The following is a 22,799-nucleotide window of genomic DNA, read 5'->3' on the forward strand; positions in this document are numbered from 1 at the left end:
GCTGTGATGTGTCCCTGCTGTAAGTGGCCTGTAAAACCGCTGAGAGTAATGGTGTCCGTGGTGGGCCATGTGTCTCGCTGAAACATTGTGGATGAATTTATTGTGGTACGGGACCCTCCTGTGTCCCAAGAAATTCCACGGGGTGTCCCCGGACTGTGCCTGCCACTACTGGTCTCCTGGACTTGTCCCAAAGGGTGTCGCAGACCCAAGTTGGGGGAGCCCGAACACCGTCAATCGGTGGCGTTCATATCTGTGTTATCAGGTGGGTACTAATACTATGGATTGGCTTTGCCCTATTCTTATTCAGGGTGCCTGTCTATTGGTGTCGCTGCTGCTTCTGGGGCACATTGCACTCTCGTGCGTAGTGTTCTAATTGTCTGCAATTGTAACATTCTTGGGATTTAGGCTGCTGTGGGCCGTTTCTTCCCTCATTTACCCAAGAAGGGTTCTGATGTGTCCTAACTGGATGCATGTTAGCATCTGCCTGCTCTTCCTCTGCTTTACCGTAAGCTGATTTTCCCTTCATGGACTGTTCCCAAGCGCGGGACAGTCTCATTAAGACCCATTTCTCATTGTGGGTCTCGTCTGAGGGGTCGTAATTTGCTCAAGCTCTCTGTCCTGCTTCTGTCGCAGGAGAGACAAGGATTCAAGTCCATTTGGCCATATTGTCTGGGTTGAAATGGGCGCAGGCTAACTCGCCAAATACCGCTGTGAAATGAATCCACAAGCGTCCAGAAAATGCTGTGGGGTGCTCTGTCTTTTTCTGCCTACATTTTTCTAGGCCTTTTACCTTGTAGCCGATCGCATCATCGCTGCATGCATTTCTTTGAGGGTGCCTCCTCCTACATTCTGTGGGGCGGGAAGGGCTGCCACGACTGAGGGGTTGGGGCTCAAAACTGTGAGCTTCACGTGCTCTTTTTCATCCAGGCCATACATGGTCGGCAGTTGTTTTATTCTTGCGAAATAATGGTGTGGGTCTGCTGTGGGTTGGAATGGTGTTATCTTATCGCACGCGTCCCTTAATTGAGTGACGGTTAATCGGGTGGTGTACAGAAAGTCTGAGTCTTGTCTGTTGTGGCCCTGCGCTGTGTGGTGACAGGGTTCATGGGGTTGTGCTCTGCCTGTGCAGTCGGGGGTGGGGGTGCTTTTCTTTTCTGTGGTTTGTCCTGCATACATGTGCGTATCTATGGGCAGTTTCATTTAATTCCTGCCAATCGGGGCCTTTTTCTTGGTCTAATTGGGGTTCAAACGTGCTCTGGAACCCATTCTGAACAGAAAGCAGGAATTGCAGTTCTGCAATTTGCTTCAGGCATTTTGCATGATCTACGAACTCTGCCTTTGTTCCGTCGTGGAATTGTGGTGTGCTCGTAGGGCTGCTTTTAAATCGTTACATTGCTTCTGTAACTGCTCAACTTGGTGTTCTGTTTCCTCTCTTACCAACACGCGCGTTGTGTGTCTTGGTAGGCCTTATCATATTGCGACAGAAAGCTGCTTAAATGGGCGAGACAAGATTGGTGTGCCCATTTGACATCCTCCATCTCCTTGTCCTTCGCCGCTAACTGCTCTCTCAGTTCCCTGTTAACTTTCTCATCGTCACTCAAGTTTCCTTCATTATTCTTGTCTCTCTCATGACCTCCTCTGTGCCTCGCAATTGTGCCAAGCAGGACATGATTGCCATCGGCTTGCGAGCTTTCCCTAAGCTCTTCTTATGAATCTCTGTCAGGTTCTCCCACCAAGTATGCCCTATACTTTTGGGACCTGTTTCATCATTCGCGCAGAATTCACTCCAAAGGGGCCATCCTTTCCCTTTGGGATATTTTCTGATTTCCTCTTCCCATACGGGACACTGTCCTATTCTACTGGTCGCTGCGACTTTGAATACTTGGGGGTTCATAAGGCGTTCCATTGCCTTCATTGCCATTTCAATCGCTATCTCTGGGGTTTCTACGAATTTGGAACAGGGGGGAAATAAAGTGGTGATGTAAACACGGGCACGGCTTACGCTATTTTCCGGCCTATAAAACTCCTGACAGTTATACACAACAAAATCTCTCCGGTTTACCTTATATCCCTGTTAGTACGCATGCAAATAACACTTCCAAATTTTGGTGGTTTGATCAGTACTGGTCTTACGCTTGTGGTTTTTCTTTTTCCGATTGGATTCTAATTCCAATTTGGGTTCTCTCGGAGTGACAAAGCCACTTCTAGGTCGAGTCCCGTCAGATGTCGCCAGTAATATTGCTATATTTATTTGGTTATAAATATGGAGGTCAGTATGGTCACCTTCCTTAATCCTAATTATGTTTGCTTTAGAGTCGCCAGGTATCTCTTGATACCGCCACATGGTTCAAACCCGAATACTGATCAAAGAGCCAATACACCAGTTAGTTCAAAGTCAATACTATATATTTACACACACAGTAAGATCTACTCATGCACAAAGTGCTATAAACTAAACTATCTCTAATGCTAACGCCTATACTTAACTTCGGGTGCCCACTCAGTAAGAGAACAATGGCCGTTCGGATCTGAGGTTGTTGGGTTCGAAGAGGTACAGGAGAACAGCTAAGGTCGTCTGTCTGGTAGCGAGCGTTGACCTTGAACTTACTTGCTTCTGGTGCAGCTGGTGGAAGGGTCTCTCCGCTTTGAGAGCCAATTCCAAGAGAGCGATTCTCTTGTGGGGATTCCTTCTTATACCTGGAGGGGCTTCGCACGCTTTTAGGTGGACCTTAAACTTGGCCCCAATTAATTGCGCCTCTTCTTGATCACTGGTATTGATCTTGACCAATAAAGGGGTGGTTGCCCTGATGGCTGGGCATGTCTTAGGTGGCCGTTGGCTTGGCTTTGTTTGTGCTTTTGGTTTGGGGAACTGGCGCCGGGGTGTCTGAAACAGTATCGGTTGCTTGAGTGTCTTTCCTTTGTTTCCAGAGATGGGCCATTAATGTGCTAATAGACCTATAGTTTCAATTCCGTCTGGGAGTTGTCTCCCCAATATGCATGCAGGCTCTGTGCCTGCTTGTTTTCCTGACATTGTCCACAGTTCCCTACATTCTTTGCGAGCATCCATTTTGTGTTCTGGAAGTGGCCATCCCAGATGGCTACACCACCACCCTCTGTGTAAAAAACAAAAAAAAAAATTGCTCGCATATCTCCACTGAACCTTTCCCCCCTCGCCTTGAACCTGTGCCCCCTTGTAATTTCCACCCTGGGGAAAAAGCCTCCAACTGTTCACCCTATAAGAATTTTATAAACTTCCATCCGGTCGGCCTTCAGCCTCCGTCCCTCTAGGGAGAACAATCCCAGTTTGATCAATCTCTCCTCGTAGCTAATACCCTCCATACCAGGCAACATCTTGGTAAACCTTTTCTGTACTCTCTCCAAAAGCCTCCACGTCCTTCTGGTAGTGCGGTGACCAGAATTGGGCACAGTATTCCAAATATGGCCTAATCAACGTTCTGTATAACTGTAACATAATTTTCGAGCTTTTACACTCAATACCCCGTCCTCTGAAGGCAAGCATGCCATATGCTTTCTTTACCACCGTTTCCACCTGTGCTGCCACTTTTAAGGATCTGTGGACCTGCATGCCCAGATCTGTGTGTGTGTGTCTCTATGCTCCTGATAGTTCTGCCATTTATTTTGTAGCTCCCACCTGAATTGGATCTACCAAAATGCATCACCTCGCATTTGTCTGGGTTAAATTCTGTCTGTCATTTCTCTGCCCAAATTTGTATATATATATAGCAGAGGTCCCAGTACTGATTCCTGCGGTTTACCACTAGTTACAGATCTCCAATCGGAAAACCACTGCGACCCTCTGTCTTCTATGGCCAAGCCAGTTCTGAATTAATTCAGCTAGTTCACTCCTGACTCCATGTGATTTAATCTTTTGCAACAGCCTGCCATGAGGGACCTTGTCAATGCTTTACTAAAGTCCATGTAGACAACATCCACAGCCCTTCCCTCGTCAATCATTTTTGTTCGTTCAAAAATTTCAATTAAATTAGTGAGACATGACCTCCCTCGTACAAAACCATGTTGTTGGTTGCTAATGAGACCATTCACTTCCAAATGTGCACAGATCCTGGGCGGAATTTTCCGCTCCCGGGAAAAATCTGGAGGGCCGCTCCTTGCCCCCTATTCTCCCCTCCCAGCAGGGCTAGGAGCGGCGCTCCGTAAATCTCGGCCGCGGGGACGTCGTGCCGAGAATGACGCGGCAGGCGCGCATGCGCGGCTGACGTCATGACGCTGACAGCACGAACCCGCGCATGCGCGGTGGCCATCTTTCCCCTCAGCCTCCCCGTACGACATGGCGGCTTGATCTTGCGGGGTGGCGGAGGGGAAATAGGGTGTCCGATTTGGACGCCGGCCCGACGATCGGTAGGCACCAATCGCGGGCCTGCCCCCTCCCGAGCACAGTCGTGGTTCTCTTTCCTTTCTAGGCCACCTACAAGCCCCAAACGGGCTTCTCACTCCCGTTTCACGACGGCAGCGACCAGGTGTCGTGAAACGGCCGCGAACTGCAGACCGCTCGGCCCATCCGGGTCGGAGAATCGCCGTTCGCCGTGAAAAACGGCGAGCGCCGATTCTTCCGATATGGGGGGGGGGGGAGAATCGCGAGGGGGGCGTGAATTTTGTCGTGGGGCCCTCCCGCGATTCTCCCACGATCGCGCCCCCTATCTTTGATCATCTTTTCCAACAATATCACTATCACTGACGTCAAGCTCACTGGCCTATAATTACCCGGATTATCCTTGCAACCCCTCTTAAATAAAGGTACAACATTGGGTATCCTCCAATCCTCTGGGATCTCACCTGTGGTCAACGAGGACACAGAGATTCTGTTAGAGGTCCAGCAATTACATCTCTTGTCTCCTTCAGTAATCTGGGATAGATGCCATCTGGCCCTGGTGATTTGTCTACCTTAATGCTTTTTAACACACCTAACACTTCCTCCCTCGTAATAACGACCTGTTCTAAAGTGTTTACATATCCCTCTGAGATGCCACCAGTTAACGTGTCCCTCTCCTTTGTGAATACCGATGCAACATACTTATTAAGGACCTCACCTACTTCCTCTGGTTCTACACATAATTTCCCTCCTTTGTCCTTGAGTGGGCCAACTCTTTCTCTAGTTACCCTCTTGTTCCTAATATACGTATAAAATGCCATGGGATTCTCCTTAATCCTGGCTGCCAAGGACATTTCGTGACTCCTTTTTGCCCTCCTAACTCCCTATTTGAGCTCTTTTCTACTTTCCTTGTATTCCTCAAGTGCTTCATCTGTTTTTAGTTGCCTGTACCTCACGTTTGCATCTTTTTTCTTTTTGACAAGGTTCTCAATTTCCCTGGTCATCCATGGTTCCTGAATCCTGCCTTTCCTATCTTTCCTTTTTACCGGCACATGCCTGTCCTGCACTCCCATCAACTGCTCCTTAAAAGGCTCCCACATGCCAAATGTGGATTTGCCCACAAACAGCCTCCCCAAATCCTGCCTAATTTGGTTGTAGTTAGCCTTCCCCCAATTTAGCACCTTAACCCTAGGACAGGGGTGGGCAAACTTTTCCGTGCAAGGGCCACATTCAGAAATTCACAATTCACAAAGGGCCGCATAGTATATTAAGTAAAATAATTACTTCACCCGGTTATGATTCTGGGCGCCTCATATAGAACATAGAACAGTACAGCACAGAACAGGCCCTTCGGCCCTCGACGTTGTGCCGAGCAATGATCACCCTACTCAAGTCAACGTATCCACCCTATACCAGTAAGTAACCCAACAGCCCCCCCCCATTAACCTTAAAAAAAAAATTTTTTTTTTTTTTAAAAATTTAAAAAAAAAATTTTTTTTTTTTTTTTTTAATGACTTGGTGGCCCGCAGAAATACCTTTGGCGGGCCGCATGCGGCCCGCGGGCCGTAGTTTGCCCACCCCTGCCCTAGGATAACACTCATCCTTTTCCATGAGTATCCAAAAGCTTACAGAATTGTCACTGTTCGTAACATGTTCTCCCACAGCAACTTTGATGACCTTGCCGAGCTTGTTCCCTAGTACGAGGTCCAATATAGCCCCCTCTCTAGTCATACTATCCATATTGTTCCAAAAACCTTCTTGGACGCACATAACAAATTCCTCACCATCCCGACCCTAGCCCTATGGGAGTTCCAGTCAATATGGGAAAATTAAAGTCTCCCACTACAACAATCCTATTATTTCAACATCTCTCCAGAATCTGTTCTTCAGCTTCCTGTGGGCTGCTGGGAGGCCTGCAGTACACTCCCATCATAGTGACTGCCCCTTCCTGTTTCTGAGTTCTACCCACAGTGCCTCGTTTCTTGATTCTTCCATGGTGTCCTCCCTCTGTACAGCTGTAATGAGTTCTCTAACCAGTATTGCAATTCCCCCACCTCTTTTACCTTCCTCCCTGTCTCGCCTACAACACTTGTATCCTGGAATATTTAGCTGCCAACCCTGTCCCTTTTTTAATCAAGTCTCCATTACAGCAACCACATCCAAATTTTACGCATGAATCAAGGCTTTAAGTTCATCTGTTTTACCTGTTATACTCTGTGCACAGTAGCACAAGTGGATAGCACTGTGGCTGCACAGCACCAGGGTCCCAGGTTCGATTCCCCACTGGGTCACTGTCTGCGCGTTCTCTCCGTGTTTGCGTGGGTTTCCTCCGGGTGCTCCAGTTTCCTCCCACAGTCCAAAGACATGCAGGTTAGGTGGATTGGCCATGCTAAATTGCCCTTAGTGACCAAAAAGGTTAGGAGGGCTTATTGGGTTGTGGGGATAGGGTGGAAATGAAGCTTAAGTGGGTCAGTGCAGACTCGATGGGCCGAATGGCCTCCTTCTGCACTATATGTTCTATGAAACAGATACACATCAAACCTCCAGGCCCACTGAGTATGACCTCCCCCAGCCTACCCCTTCTGTTAGCCTGGCCCTGGTACCATGCTCATCCTCAATCTCTACACTTGCTGGCTTACTGTCTTGATTCCCACCCCCTGCCAAATTAGTTTAAACCCACCCAAACCATACTAGCAAACCTCCCAGCCAGGATATTGGTGCCCCCTCCAGTTCAGGTGTAACCCGTCCTTCTTGTCCAGGCCCCACCTTCCCTGGAAGACATCCCTGTGATCCAAAAAAAACTGAAGTCCTCCCTCCAGCACCAATTCTTTATCCACATGTTCAACTGGACTATATCCTTGTCACATGGCACGGGGAGTAATCCTGAGATTACTACCCTAGAGGTCCTGCTTTTTAATCTTCTACCTAGCTCCCTAAATTGCTGTCGCAGGACCTCGCTACTCTTTTTACCTTTGTCATTCGTGCCAATGTGGACAATGACCTCTGTCTGATTTCCCTCCCTTTTTAGGATGCTTTGTACACGCTCAGACATCCAGGACTCTGGCACCAGGGAGGCAAACTACCATCCTGGAGTCCTTTTTGCGGCCAAAGAAGTGCCTATCTATGCCCCTGACTATTGAATTCCTGACCATTATTGCTTTTCTACACTTTGTACCCCCCGCGCCGGTCTATGCAGTAGGGCTAGTTGTGGTGCCTTCGCTCTGGCCAATGCTGCTGTCCCCTGATGGACCTACCCCCTCATCAGTATCCAAAACAGCATTCTTGTTAGATATGGGGACAGCCATAGGGGACCCCTGCACTATCTGCCTACCTCGCCTGGCGGTGACCCATCTACCTTACTGTACCTTGGGTGTGACCACATCTCTGAAGCTATTTATCACAATTTCAGCTAATTGTGTGCTCCTCAGCGCTTCCAGCTGCTGCTCTAACCGATCCATGCGTTCGGTGAGCTTTTGCAACTGAATACACTTTCCACAGGTGTAGTCCTCAGGGACACTTGAAGTGTCCATGATGCCCCACACCGTGCAGGAGTAGCACGCAACCCTGCCTTTTGACATCTCTCTCTCTCTTTTTTGGTTGTTAGATTTTTAAAAATTAAATCCTAAGTAAGGCCCTTAATAAAAATTGAAATCCTGGATATGGATCCTTGATGAAGGCAGCTGAGAAAGAGTTCTATGAGAGAAGATTTCAAGGTGTGTTCTTAGTGAGTAGAGTTTAGAAACATTCATGTCGGAAACGGAGCTCCAGTGAGACCAGTTGGCTCACAGTGTAACAGCCTCTGGGGGATTTGATGAAAAATCCATAGAAGTTGTTTTCGGTGTCATCTGTCGCTTGGTTTCAGAGTGTGATGTGTCTGACCGCATTTTGCCTATTGGTTTACATAGACTGTGTAAAAGATGACGGTATTTGGTTCAGTCCTGTTGCCAGACAACCTGTCGGGTTGGGGAAGGACTGGAAAATCCCACCGAAGTTTGTGTTATCCTTGTAAATCTGTATTTATCTATAAAGATATAGCTGGGGTGAAGCAGTGGTATTATAGCTGATATTTTCTTGTTTAGTGTTTTAACCTTTTGTTAAAAGTTAATTCGCAATCCTGTGACTGTTCATCCATGTCAGGAAACAAAAAATATAAATTGGGACCTAGGACCTAACTGTCCAGTTGTAACATCAGCAGGGATCGTAACACAAGTTAACGGTGCGATATAAATGCAAATTATTTTTTAATGAATGCTTAGATTACAATGAAGCCTGTTTTCTCTTGCACTTTTCTCCACTAGCCTTCCCTTTTAAAAGTGATGATCATATGGGGACATAGCACCATGTCCGGCACTGAGGAATGTATGAATTTCCATACATACTAAATAGATCCGACTGCCCTTGTGGCAGGTCATTGTTATCGGTTTAATAAAGAGAAGCAGCAGTCTCTTCCACTAATTATTTATAAATAAGCTATGGTGAACTTGACCTTTCCTTGTCTGATTAATTCCCATTCCAGCTGGAGTTGTAGGTGCAGGTTTCATTTAAATTCCTCTGCTTGTATTTTCCCCCCTTCCCAGCTATGTAAAACTGCATGTTTTTTATTTGAATGGAATTGAATGCAGTTGACAGTTCTTACTGGTTTTGTTTCCCTTCTGTCACTACGAAGTTGTGAAGATGTGGAATAATAGTAATAATGAAAAAATGCATTATCAGTTTTATAGGCCATCCTTACCCGTTCATTTATGACTATATTGTAAAAATTGACCTGTAGAAGAAAATACAGCCCTTACTAATTCCGCCCCACACATCTGACAATGTGACTAGCTCCTAAGGTTTTGGCTATTTCTGTTATTGAGTTATATGCCATGCTTGTGACTTCATATAATCACTGCGATCCTATTTTATCTCTCTGAGCAATGCGACTGAGAGCTCAGTTACTTCGAGGATTGTGATCATAAACCGACCAATGTTTTGCAGTTTAATTATGCTGTAATGTGTAGTATAATGTTCACTTTCTGTAAATGTACTGTCTTCACCCAACCTCCACAAAGCTTACAGATTTACAATGTGTTGAACAAGCATGATACTAAACATAAGAGGTTATGTTACGAACAAGGAGTAGGCTATTCTGCCCTTCAAGCATACTCCGCCATTTAATAAGGTCATGTCTCTTCTGATAGTAACCTCAAATCTGCATCCTGCCTACCCCTGATAACCTATTACCCCCTTGCTTACCAAGAATCTATCCATCTTTTGTCTTAAAAATATTCAAAGACTCTGCTTCCACTGTCTTTGCAGGAAGAGAGTTCCAAAGACTCATGACCCTCTGAGAGAAATTTCTTTTTCCCCTCATCTCTGTTTTAAATGGGCGACCCCTCTAATTTTTAAACAGTGACCACTAGTTCCCGATTCTCCAACAAGAGGCAACATCCCCTCCTTTTCCACCCTATCAATACCTCTTAGCCTTGTATGTTTCGATTAAGTCAATTCAGTGAAGATTTGCAAGAGAGCATGTCACGAACAGCACCAGGCATACTTAAAAAATGAGATGTCAACTGGGTAAAACTACAACACAGGGCTATTTATGTGCCAAGCAACAAGTGATATAGCTAAGTAATTCCCCAACCAAGGATCTGTTTGATCTAAGCTCTGCAGTCCCAGCCACATCCAGTCATGATTGGTGGTAGACAATTAAACAGCTTACTGAAGGAGGAGGCACAAATATCCCCTTCCTCAAAGATGGGAGGGCCCAGCACATCAGTGTAAAAGATGAGGCTGAAACACACAGCAATCTTTAGTCAGAAGTGCCAAGTGGATCCAACAGCCTCCTCTGGAGATCCTGAGAATCATGATGTCAGTCTTCAGCCAATTTGATTCTCTCCACGTGATGTCAAGAAACAGCTGTAAGCACTGGATACTGCAAAGGCCCAGACAATATTCCAGCAATAGTACTGAAGACTTGTGCTCCAGAACGTGCCGTGCCCCTCGCCAAGCTTTTCCAATACAGCTACAAACACTGGCATCTATCCGGAAATGTGGAAAATTGCCCAGGTATGTTCTGTACACAAAAAGCAGGATAAATCCAATGCAGCCCATTACTGTCCCATCAGTCTACTTGCAATCATCAATAAAATGATGGAAGTGGTCATCAACTGTGCAATCAGGTGACACTTTCTTAGCAATAACCTTCTTCAGCTATTTCATCAATGACCTTCTTTCCATCAGGAGATCAGAAGTGTGAATGTTCGCTGATGTTTATATAATATTAAGCACCATTCGTGAGCCCAGATACTGAAGCAGTTCATGTCTAAGTGCAGAAAAACCTGGAAAATATCCAGACTTGGGCTGACAAATTGTAAGTAACATTTGCACCACAAAGGTCAGGCAATGGCCATCTCCAACAAGAGAGAATCTAACCATTGCCCCTTCACGTTCAGTGGTATTGCCATCACTGAATCCCCCACTATCAACATTTTTGGGGGTGGTGGTTACCATTGATCAGAAACTAAACTGGACTAGCCATATAAATACTATGGCTACAAGAGCAGGTCAGAGGCTAGGAATCCTGCAGCAAGTAACTCTCCTCCTGACTCCCTCCCCAAAGCCTGCCCACAATCTACAAGGCAGAGGTCCAGAGTGTGATGGAATACTTTTCACTTGCCTGGATGAGTGCAGCTCAAACAACATTGAAGAAGCTTGACACCATCCAGGACAAAGCAGCGAGCTTGATTGGCATCACTTCAACAAACATTCACTCCTTCCAAGACTGACGTGCAGCAGCTGTATGTACCACCTACAAGACGCACTGCAGGAACTCGCCAAAGGTCCTTTAGACAACACCTTCCAAACCCACAACCACTACCATCTAGAAGGACAAGAACACCACAACTTGGGTGTCCCTTTCCAAGCCACTCGATATCCTGACTTGGAAATATAGCACCGTTCCTTCACTGTTGCTCAGTCAAAATCCTGGCACTCCCTCCCTAACAGCATGGTGGGTGTACATATACCTCATGGACTGGACTGTAGCGGTTCAAGAAGGCAGTTCACCACCATCTTATTAAGGGCAGTTAAGGATGGGCAATGAATGCTAGCCTAACCAATGAAGCCCACGTCCCGTAAAGGAATTTTTAAAAAAAAGTTGCCTCTTACTCTTCTAAACTCCAGTGAATACAAGCTTAGCCTGTCCAACTTTCCTCATAAAGCAACCTGCCCATTCCAGGTATTATTAGTCTGATTAACCTTCTCTGAAGTGTTTCCAATGCATTTACATCCTTTCTTAAATAAGGTGACCGATACTATGTACAGTACCCCAAATGTGGTCTCACTAGTGCCCTGGAAAACTGAAACGTAATTTCCTACTTTTGTGTTCAATTTGCTCGCACTAAATGATAACATTCTATTAGCTTTCCTAATTACTTACTGTACCTGCATACTTGCCTTTTGCAATTCATGCATTGAGACATCCCTCTGCATCCTTTCACCATTTGGTTGATATGCTTCTATTTTATTTTTCTGCCAAGATTGACAAATTCACATTTTCCCACATTATACTCTATTTGCCAGACCTTTGACCACTCACGTAACCTATCTATATCTTTTTGTAGCCTTCTTATGTCCTCGTCACAACTTACTTTCTGACATATATGCGTCAACAGCAAATTTGACAAACATCCCTTCATCCAAGTCATTTATATATATTGTATAAAGTTGAGGTCCCAGTACTGTGCCCTGTGGCACACTACTTGGTATATCTTGCAAACCTAAAGTCCCATTTATGCCTACTCTCTGCTTCCTGTTAGTCATCCAATACATTACCCCTTTCCCTTGAGCTTTTATTTTCTGCAATAACCTTTGATGTGGCACTTTATTAAATGTCTACTGGCAATCTATTAGTAGGTAAATTGTTCTTTAGTGATTTTAGCGAGGGTATTTAGGTTAAATTTGTCTAATTATGTTTTCTACCTTGATTTTGTGTGCAGACTCATCCATCAGTGAGGGTTAAAGGAACAGAGCATAACTACAATCCAGTTCTCTGCCAGGATGAGAAATGTTCTTCTAATTCTAAAGGTAGCCACATGCACTGTCCCTTTTGTAGTGTGACTGAAGCCTACCAGGACCCTGTCATCTTGAGAGCACATTACAGAGTTAAACATGTTGATAAAGGGCTTGATTTTGCAGGTAAGACATATGAACTCCACGTTGACCTATTAGGCCCCACAGACTAGTTTATTATTACTTCCTCTGAATATTTTTGTAAATTAAAACAGATTATTGCACATTGGTCCTGGATAGTTATGTATCAATAATAAGCCAAAAATATAGTGATTCTAACCGACATCCATAAAGCAAAAGGCTGTTTTTCAATTGACGCTGGTGGAGCAATTAGTGCTTCCAGACTCAGCACATTACAAAGCTTTGGATTTCTGATGCCGTTTTGTTTAGCAAAATGGTTTTATTTGAAGACAAGTAATAAGTTTGTGTGCGAATCTGAAGCTACTAACTATGCCAGTGGAGAGGTGTAGCAAATCCAAGGGAATCTGATGTTACTAATTGTGCCACATTAATAGCAGACCTCTGCTGCTGTGATGCATGTGTGTTGTGGGCAACTCACCATTACATTGTATCTTGTAGCTTCAGACTGACTCAAGCATTTGTACCCATTACACCCAACTATTGATCAGTATAGAATCACTCTGATTGTTCTTTTCAATTTAAAAAGTATCATTGGCTGAGACCTGGCAGCAATTTGCTTATTTACTTTGACCAGGAATAGTATATGATATGGCACAATGAAAAGTTAGCAGATATAAAAATAATTACAGTGCAATGTTTTATAGTTTCTTGTATTCTTTTTGTTTCACTTTATTGACATTCATCAGTGAAACTCCGCAGAATGTTCATTTTAGTAGAACTTTGTGCCCATTTCTGATATATTTGCTAGTTTTTGTTTTGCTAGAGTCAGATCTGATCCAGGTCTGGTCAAAAGAAACATATAGGTAATAAAAACAGGGTCAAAATCCCCTTGTATTAGATCTACGGAAGTGACTACATGCAATTAAATGCTAACGCACACCACAGTGTAAAATATTGATAATAGGTAAATTTTAAAAATGTACAGTGAAATCTTGGATGTTGGGGAGGAGGTGAATGTACAGAGAGGTCTGTTTCAGTCTGTAATATGCAGTTCTACTGTGAAAGAAACTATATAGTACCAATTTCCACATTTTGAAAATTAAAGCTGTTCAGATCTCTGTTTAAATTATATAGGTGATTATAATCTTGTGTACATTTGTCCAGATTATTTCCGCTAAAAGCCAGAACTAAGTTTAGTGTTTTGATCAGGTGAGGAGGGTGCAATGGCTTCCCTTTTTCCCCACTACTCTTTTGACAACAGGTATGCTTGCTAATTCAGTGAGTGTTTAATTGTTTGTATGCTGTCACTTTAAAGATACACACACACACATAGCTTCCTTTTACATTTGTTTAAACAAGTGAATTGTATTTATTGTTCTGTCTAATAAAAACAATAAAAGCACTCTGACTTGCACTCAAGGTTCACACACACACACACAAATGACATTGAGTGGGGGGATAGATTAAGCAGCCTTTTTTCATAGAATTTCCTAGAATTTTCAGTGCAGAAGGAGGCCATTCGGCCCATCGAGTCTGCACCGGCTCCTGGAAAGAGCACCCTACCCAAGGTCAACACCTCTACTCTATCCCCATAACCCAGCAACCCCACGCAATGCCAAGGGCAATTTTGGACACTAAGGGCAATTTATCATGGCCAATCCACCTAACCTGCACATCTTTGGACTATGGGAGGAAACTGGAGCACCCGGAGGAAACCCACGCACACACGGGGAGGACGTGCAGACTCCGCACAGACAGTGACCCAAGCCGGAATTGAACCTGGGACCCTGGAGCTGTGAAGCAATTGTGCTATCCACAATGCTACCGTGCTGCCCCAGAATACAATGAAAGTGTAAAATTCATATGGATCTTATAGATTGATGGCTTACATGTTTTCAATCTGAAATTGATGGTTTATCTGGATTCGAAGTCGAGACAATTATAATAATAATAATCTTTATTGTCACAAGTAGGCTTACATTAACACTGCAATGAAATTACAGTGAAAGGCCCCTAGTCTGTTCAGGTGCACAGAGAGATAACCCTAACAAGCATGTCTTTTGGGACTTGTGGGAAGAAACCGGAGCACCAGGAGGAAACTCACGCAGACACAGGGAGGACGTGCAGACTTTGCACGGACAGTGAACCAAGGCGGGAATTGAACCTGGACCCTGACACTGTGAATCATAGAATTTACAGTGCAGAAGGAGGCCATTCAGCCCATCGAGCCTGCACCTGCCCTTGGAAAGAGCACCCTATCTAAGTCCACACCAGGGCCATAACCCAATAATTCCACCCAAACATTTTGGACACTAAGGGCAATTTAGGATGGCCAATCCACCTAAAATGCACATCTTTGGACTGTGGGAGAAGAAAACTGAAGCACCCGGAAGAAACCCGTGCAGACACGGGGAGAATGTGCAGATCCTGCACAGACCCCTGTGCTAACCACTGTGCTGCCATGCTGATATGCTGACAATTTCTGCCTGATCTTCTGGAGTCAGCAGACACTTGAGCTACTTCCTAACATACTTGCTGCAGCAGGTGCAGGTGGATGGTTAATCAGCAGACATGGCTCAAACTTGCCGACTTGAGAGAGAGGGAGAGCAACAGTGTCCCACTTGGGTCCTGCTTCTGTGACGTCTCTTCCTGGCCTGGAAAAAAGCAGTTCCTTAAACACAAAAGAGAGTTGCTTAGCTTGTCACATGGTCCTCTCCACTGACTAGTAACGTAAACATGGTCATAAATAGTGGATTCCAGGCCCATGCCTTACATAATGAGATTACGGCTGAATTAATTTATTTCTCAACTAGGATTCACCGTCTGAGGTGATGATGTCTAATGCTTAGTCCCACGCAGTTGAGTGCCGAGATGATTGTCCAGGTACTTTGTGAACGGGTTAGGAGATGATCCAATTCAAAATTCTGTATAGAACCTTAGTTAGACCACACTTGAAGTATAGTGTTCAATTCTGGTTGCTACACTACCAGAAAGATGTGGAGGCTTTAGAGAGGGTGCAGAAGAGATTTATCAGGATGTTGCCTGGTATGGAGGGCATTAGTTATGAGGAGTGGTTGAATAAACTTGGTTTGTTCTCACTGGAACGAAGGAGGTTGAGGGGCGTCCTGATAGAGGTCTACAAAAGTATAAGGGGCATAGACAGAGTGGATAGTCAGAGACTTTTTCCCAGAGTAGAGGGGTCAATTACTGAGGGGCATAGGTTTAAGGTGCGAGGGGCAAGGATAAGAGATGTACGAGGCAAGTGTTTTTTACACAGAGGGTAGTGGGTGCCTGGAACACGCTGCCGGTGGAGGTGGTGGAAGCAGGGACGATAGTGACGTTTAAGGAGCATCTTGACGAATACATGAATAGGATGGGAATAGAGGGATACGGACCCCGGAAGTAAAGAAGATTCTAGTTTAGACGGGCAGCATGGTCGGCGCAGGCTTGGAGGGCCGAAGGGCCTGTTCCTATGCTGTACTGTTCTTTGTTCTTTGTCTTTGTTCTAAAATCCTTCAGGGTAATTTTTTTCCAGTGAGGTTTTCTAGAAAGGCTGACTCTGTTTCAGTGGATATGGAATGTGTGAGGTGCAGTCATGCAAATATTCAGCCATCTTAAAAACTACTGGTTCAAGTAATTGGAATGCGTGGAGGTTTCAGTATTTTAAAACTCAGTGCTTTTCAACCAGTAAATGCATAGTCCTTTTTGATATACAACCATGGTTTTGTAACATTACTACAGAAGTGAATTTAATATAAAATTTTAATGTTAGCTGTCACACTGCAGTCTTGATATAAACTTTTACATCTAAATTTACAGCACCATCATTGACATTTTAATTTAAAATTTAAATATGCTTTAAATATAACCTAATGCATGACTATTGTTACGACACCCTCGGGCAGTGTAGGATCAATTCCAACCCCACTTGACCCGGAATCGCAGCACTGTTGAAATGAGTTTTTATTTTAAAATACCTGAGGCCTCTTCGGCTAGTCACGTATAGATGGAGGTCGCACGTTGGGTGACTCTGTCTCCAGCTCCCGCTGCCTTGGGAAAGCGGACAGCATAATCAAACAACCCTGCCACCTGGGTTATTCTCTCTTCCAACCGCTTCCATTGGGCAGGCGATGTAAAAGTCTGAGAACACGCTCTAACAGATACAAAAACAGCTCCCTCCCCGCTGATACCAGATCCTGAATGACCCTCTTTGGTACAGAACTGATCTCTCCACGCAGTTTCTCTACTAAGTACCACTGCACACTGTCTGCTTCACCTGAAACCTGTGTCCATGTTATCTTGTGTCTGTATTGTGTATTTATCGTATATCCTATGTTCTTCATGTATTGAACAATCTGGACTGTACTGGCAGCTTGGTAGCATCGCGGTTAGCACTGTGGCTTCACAGCGTCAGGGTCCCAGGTTCGATTCCCCGCTGGGTCACTATCTGTGCGGAGTCTGCACGTTCTCCCCGTGTCTGTGTGGGTTTCCTCCGGGTACTCCGGTTTCCTCCCACAGTCCAAAGACGTGCAGGTTAGGTGGATTAGGCCATGCTAAATTACCCTTAGTGTCCAACAAAGATTAGGAGGGGTTATTGTGTTAGGGGGGATAGGGTGGAAGTGAGGGCTTAAGTGGGTTGCTGCAGATACCTGGAAAACAGGTAAAGGAGACAAAATTTGAGGATCGTGAGCTTGCCCGAGGGGGTGGGGACTGAGTACTTTGTGGACATGTTCGCCAAATTGATGGGGGAGGGAGAAAAGCCCTCCCTGTATGAGCTGGACAGGGCCCATCAGTCACTGGCTGAAGCCTAAAGCAAATGAGCCACCAAGGCGGTCATAGCCTGCTTCCACAGTTATCATGTGAAGGAAAATGTTTTGAGTTGGGCAAAGCCGAAGTGAGACGTGAAATCGGAAGGCGTTGGTATATGTATGTACCAAGATCTTATGTATCAAGATCTTATGGCGGAGTTGGTGAGAGTGTGAGTGGACTTTGTGGTGAAGGCAGCATTTACAGCAGTGGGGTGAGATTTGGTGTGGTCTATGCAGCAAAGCTGAGAGCGACTCACAATTCAATGGACTTCTATTTTGAGACAGTGGAAGAGGCGGAGGCGATTGTGAGGGCTGAAGGACTGGGACTGAGATGAGTTTTGGGATTTGGACTTGGTCGGTATGGACTGGGATAATTTTTCTTTAATCCTTTTTCTTTGATTTTTTTTCCACGTGGTTTTTGTGGTTTCTTTTTGGCATGTTTCTCTTTTGGTCTGTGGATGTAGTCTCCCCACTATGACTGTATGGCTGGGAGGTTGAAGTTTACTTTTGGTGGAAATGTGGGGTGAGGGTGATTGGAGACCCTGGGCATTTGGGGGGGGGGGGTGGTGGGTTGCTGAGGGTGTGGTGGGGAGGACGAGGGGTTTCCGGCAGGGGTCACCATCTAGCAATGGAAGGTCAGCTAGTGAACGGGTGTGTGGTGCGGGGAGGGGCCGGGGTCATTGGTTGGGCAGGTTACGATGGGCCTGGGAGGTGTGAATGGTGGGGGGAAGGGATCGCTACTGGGTGAGGTGTTTATAAGAGAAAGTGGATGGGGAGGATTCTGGGATGGGTGGTGAGGGTTGATGGTGACTAAGGACAGTGGGGTCCTGCGAGATGTGTGGCATCTGCGGTAGTGGGGATGATGGATAGAAGGGGAAGGGGTGGATGGTGAGAGGCCCCCGATCAGAATGGTGACGTGGAACGTGAGGCCGCTGGGAGACCAGTGAAGAGGGCAAGAGTTTTCTTTCACTTTGGGGTGGGTCTGCCCGGATGGGCAGGGCCCAGGGTAATGGTGCTGATGGATATGGGGGGGGGGGGGGGGGGCTGGTTTAAAAGCCGATGTGATGCTGCAAGAGACCCATTTGAGGGTGAATGACTAGATGAGGCTTAGGAAGGCTTGGATGAGCTAGGTGATTCATTCGGGATTTGATAGTACGGCCTGTAGGGTGACTATTTTGGTGGGCAAGCAGGTGAGGTTTCAGATGGAGAAGGTGGCATGATTGTAACGGGTGCGCTGGAGGGGAGATCGGTGGCGTTGGCCAGTGTATATGCCCCACTTGGGATGACGCGGCGTTTGTGAAGAAAACGCTGGCTGCCATTCCGAATCTGGATACGCATGAGTTGATTTTGGGGAAGGGGGGATTGGAACATAGTGCTCGAAGCAAGGTTGGTCATGCCCCAGCCGTGCTCTCTGACCCTGTTGAGTGGGCGGGGCAAAGGCGTTTGCTGGACTTATGGAAGGGGTTAACCTGTGGAAGTTATTACACCCGAGGGATCAGGAGTACTCATTTTGTCCCCGATACACAAGATGTTCTCAAGTATTGACTTGTTTGTGGTGGGGAAGGCGTTGTTTGCTGGAGTTAAAAGGCAGAGTATTTGGGATTTCGGATCATGTCCCACATTGGATGGATGTGGTCCAGGAAAAGTGGTTGGCCTAGAAGCCGGGGTGGAGGCTGGATGTGGGATTGTTGGCGGACCTGAGTTTCTGTGATATGATGGGAAAGGTAAGGTGATTGAGGAGTATGCTCTGGGGAGGTCTCTCCATATATATATATATTATATATATATATGACATTTTGGAAGTGGATGGGAGGTACATGGGGAACACTGACCTGGGGCTCCTGGTGAAGAGGAAGGGGTTGCAGGTGAGGTTTGATCTGCTGTCCACAGGGAAAGCGGTGCATCAGCTGAGAAAGGCGAAGGGGGCTGTCTATGAGTATGGGGAGAAGGCAGGTCATATGTTGGCAGGTCAGCTCCACAGGTAAACTGCGGCGAGGGAGATGGTTCGGGTTTGGGATAGGGCGGGTGAGCTGGTGGTGACTCCAGAGCAGATTAATAAGGTGTTTGATGAGCTTCATGGGGATCTGTATAAGTTGGAACCACCGGAGGATGAGCGGAAGATGAGGGAGTTTTGGGGGAGGTTAGAGTGCCCATGGATGGGTGAAATAGAGTGCCCATGGAAGGTGGGACTGGAGGAGTCGGTGGGAGTAGAGGAGATAAAATCGGCAATTGGGAAGATGCAGAATTATATGCTACGTATATACTTTTTTTAAAGTGAGAAAAGAGCATCCGCACGAGTGAAACCTCGTAGATCTTAATCACAAAATATCATGGGAAAGTTTTTAAAAATTGGCTGATTTGGGAAAATACTGAACATTTTTTTTCCTCATTCAGTAAAGCAATCAAACAACGCTAATGTGTCAAGGATCAATTTTGGACCAACTTTGTAATTCAACTCCATTCAAACCATTTCAGCTTCTTACTGCTGATCAATATCCTCCCTATGGATAGAAGTTTCAACTTAAAAGCCCTTTTAGAATTGATTAGCCCAGCAGATGTGTTTTTAACCTTGCCCTGAAGTGCTGAAGATAATTATAGTACTTCACCCCATTGCAGTCAACAATCTGTATGGAGCAGACCTGGACACCACTGTTTTATCAACATGCTTCCTGTGCAAAGTGAATGTGACAGCATGGATGAGGAATTGGCTGAAATATATAAAAGAGGATATTTAAAAGATACATTTCAGGCTGGAGAGCTGTAAAATCGTAGGGTTTTAGCTGTGCTCCCTGGGGTCAGTAACTCTAAAACTTATATTGATAATTTCCTGCTAGTAATTTAAAAAATGAAATGAAAAATGAATGAAAATCGCTTAATGTCACGAGTAGGCTTCAATGAAGTTACTGTGAAAAGCCCCTAGTCACCACATTCCGGCGCCTGTCCGGGGAGGCTGGTACGGGAAACAATATGGTGCTTCAAATACATGCCTTAATGATCCACTGGATAAGCAAAAACAACTCTCTTTGTGTTACAGTTTTCTGATTGGAAATAAATTGCCACACAAGTTTACTGCTTCCCTAGCTAAAACAAAGGTGAACCGCATTTATTAATATATTATTGCTCTCCGGTAGGTATTGTTTAGACTTCTGATGAGCAGTGGTCAAGTTATTAACATGGCATGTTCCGTGCAACCAATGAAAGGTGCAGCACAGAAAAAGGCCATTTCGCCCATCGTGACTTCACTGGCCAAAAACAGAGAAAAAACAAAACTCAGTCACTCATTTTGATCCCACTTTCCAGCACCTAGTCTGTAGCAGCACAGGTTACAGCACTTCAGATGGAGATCCCTTTTAAATTAGTTGAATGTTTCAGCCTCAACCACCAGTTTTTTGCATCTGGGTGAAAATGTTTTTCCTCCTGTCCCACTAATCCTTCTATTAATTACCTTAAATCTGTGCCCCCCTGGAATTGACCTTTCAGCTAGGGGAAACTAGTTTTTCCTGTCTACCCTATCTCGGTCCTTCATAATTCTGAAACCACAATTAGGTCATGCTTTGGCTTCCCCTGTTCTAACAAAAACAACCCCAGACCGGCCGATCTTTCCTCATAGCTGCAATTTTCAAGTCCAGGCAACATTTTTGCAAATCTCTTCTGTACTCTCTGCTGAGCGATTATGCCTTTTCTATAATATGGTGACCAGAATTACACACACAATTCCAGTTATGGCATAACCAGTATTTTATGAAGTTCCAGGGTGATATCCCTATATTTCTTTTGTATTCAATACCTCATCCAATAAAGGAAAGCATTTCATATATGCTTTCCTTACCACCATATTCACTGTTCTGCCATCTTCAGGGACCTGTGGGCATGTACTCAAAAGTGTCTCACTTCCTCTACCCCTCTCAATATCCTCCGTTTAATTATTCCTTGCCTTGTTCGCCCTCCTCAAATCATAGAATCGCAGAATTGTTCAGGTGCAGAAGGAGGCCATTTGGCCCATCGTGCCTACCCCTGCTCTCCAAATGAGCATCGTGAATTTTCCCAGTCACCTGCCTTTTCACCAGAAACACACTGTTTCTATTCAAGTAATCGACTATTGAGCCTGCCTCAAACACACTTCCAGGCAATCAAATTTGCTTCTTTTGCAAAGCACTTTAAATCTATACCCTCTCGTTCTTGATCCTTTTACGAGTCTGAACCAGTTTCTCCCTATCTCTTCTGTCCAATCTCTATCAAAACTCCTCTTAGCCTTCCGTAGAATTCCTACAGTGCAGAAGTAGGCTATTGAGCCCATTGAGTCTGCATCAACCCTCTGAAAGTGCACCCTACTTAGGTCCACTCCCCACCATATCCCCATAATCCCTTCTAACCTGCACATCTTTTGGATACTAAGGGACAATTTAGCATGGCCAGTCCACCTAACCTGCACATCTTTGGACTGTGGAGCGAGACCAGAGCACCCAGAGGAAACCCACACAGGTACTGGGCGAGAGTGCAAACTCAACATGGTCACCCATGCCGGAATTGAACCTGGGTCCCTGGCGCTGTGAGGCAGCAATGTGCCACCATGCTGCCTGCTTCTCAGAACAGTCCCAATCTGTCCAACCTAACGGAAGTTTCTCATCCCTGGAACCATTCTTGTCAACCTTTTCTGCACTCTCTTCAATGTGTTCACATTCTTCCTGTAGTGTGCCATCCAGAACTGTACATGATATTCCAGCTGAGGTCTCATTCTCCCTCATTTGTCTTGTATAGGTTCACAAACCTCCTTACTCTTGTGCTCTGTGCCCCTATTAATAAAGCCCAGAATACTATATGCTTTATTAACTGCTCTCTTAACCTGTCATGGCACCTTCAATGATCTATGCAAATATATTCCCAGGTCCCTCTGCCCCTGAAGCCTTTAAGAATTTTACCCCTTATTTTGTACTGTCTCTTCACAAAATACATCTCGTACTTCTCTGGAGCCAATTTCCAAGCATTCTGGATAATAACTACTGTCAATGTTGTGTGAAACTGGGTTGTACCCCCTGATCCCCCATAGATCTAGCCCTAGAATAAATTTGTTTTCACTTCTGACAAAGCATCTGAATTGTTTCGAAAGATGGTGGTTACATGAAGGAAATGCTAACAGTGTGTTGCTTACTGGACCACATATTCTCTAGTGTCCTGTCTCCTCTCCTCTTTCCTCTGCTTTAAATATTTAGCCAATTTTCCCTTAAAAGATACAAAGCTCTCTGTCTCGACCATCATTCCTGTCAAAAAACTTTCAATGCTTCAACAGCCCTGTCCATGTCACGGAATAATTGGATATAATGACATTTTTGTCCTGCAGAATCAAGTATTCACCAATAGTGTGTGTAAAGCTTTTAATTGCTTCAATCACACCTTTTGATGAATTACAATGTTGTTTGCAGTAAATTCAACGGCAACCGTAACTTAGGCTGGTTATAAGACAGAAATTGTCTGTCAATGGGCGGGATTCTCCAGTCCACCAGCCA

At 45.2% G+C, this 22,799-nt stretch overlaps 1 protein-coding gene across 8 annotated transcripts in view; it reads left to right on the forward strand.

Annotated features, from left to right (window-relative positions):
• zgc:193801 (uncharacterized protein LOC564476 homolog) overlaps nucleotides 1-22,799 on the forward strand; it is a 98,237-nt gene that overhangs the window by 22,759 nt on the left and 52,679 nt on the right. For 5 of the 8 annotated variants that reach the window (XM_038782226.1, XM_038782466.1, XM_038782298.1 and 2 more), the window contains one exon: nucleotides 12,334-12,532. The exons of 1 other annotated variant lie outside the window; for it this stretch is intronic. In XM_038782226.1, coding sequence (XP_038638154.1) covers nucleotides 12,334-12,532 — 199 coding nt within the window. The remainder of the gene's footprint in view (nucleotides 1-12,333; nucleotides 12,533-22,799) is intronic. 2 more of the 8 variants (XM_038782616.1, XM_038782676.1) reach the window with 1 other exon arrangement.

The sequence above is a fragment of the Scyliorhinus canicula genome, chromosome 1 (assembly GCF_902713615.1).
Source record: "Scyliorhinus canicula chromosome 1, sScyCan1.1, whole genome shotgun sequence".
NCBI lineage: Eukaryota > Metazoa > Chordata > Chondrichthyes > Carcharhiniformes > Scyliorhinidae > Scyliorhinus > Scyliorhinus canicula.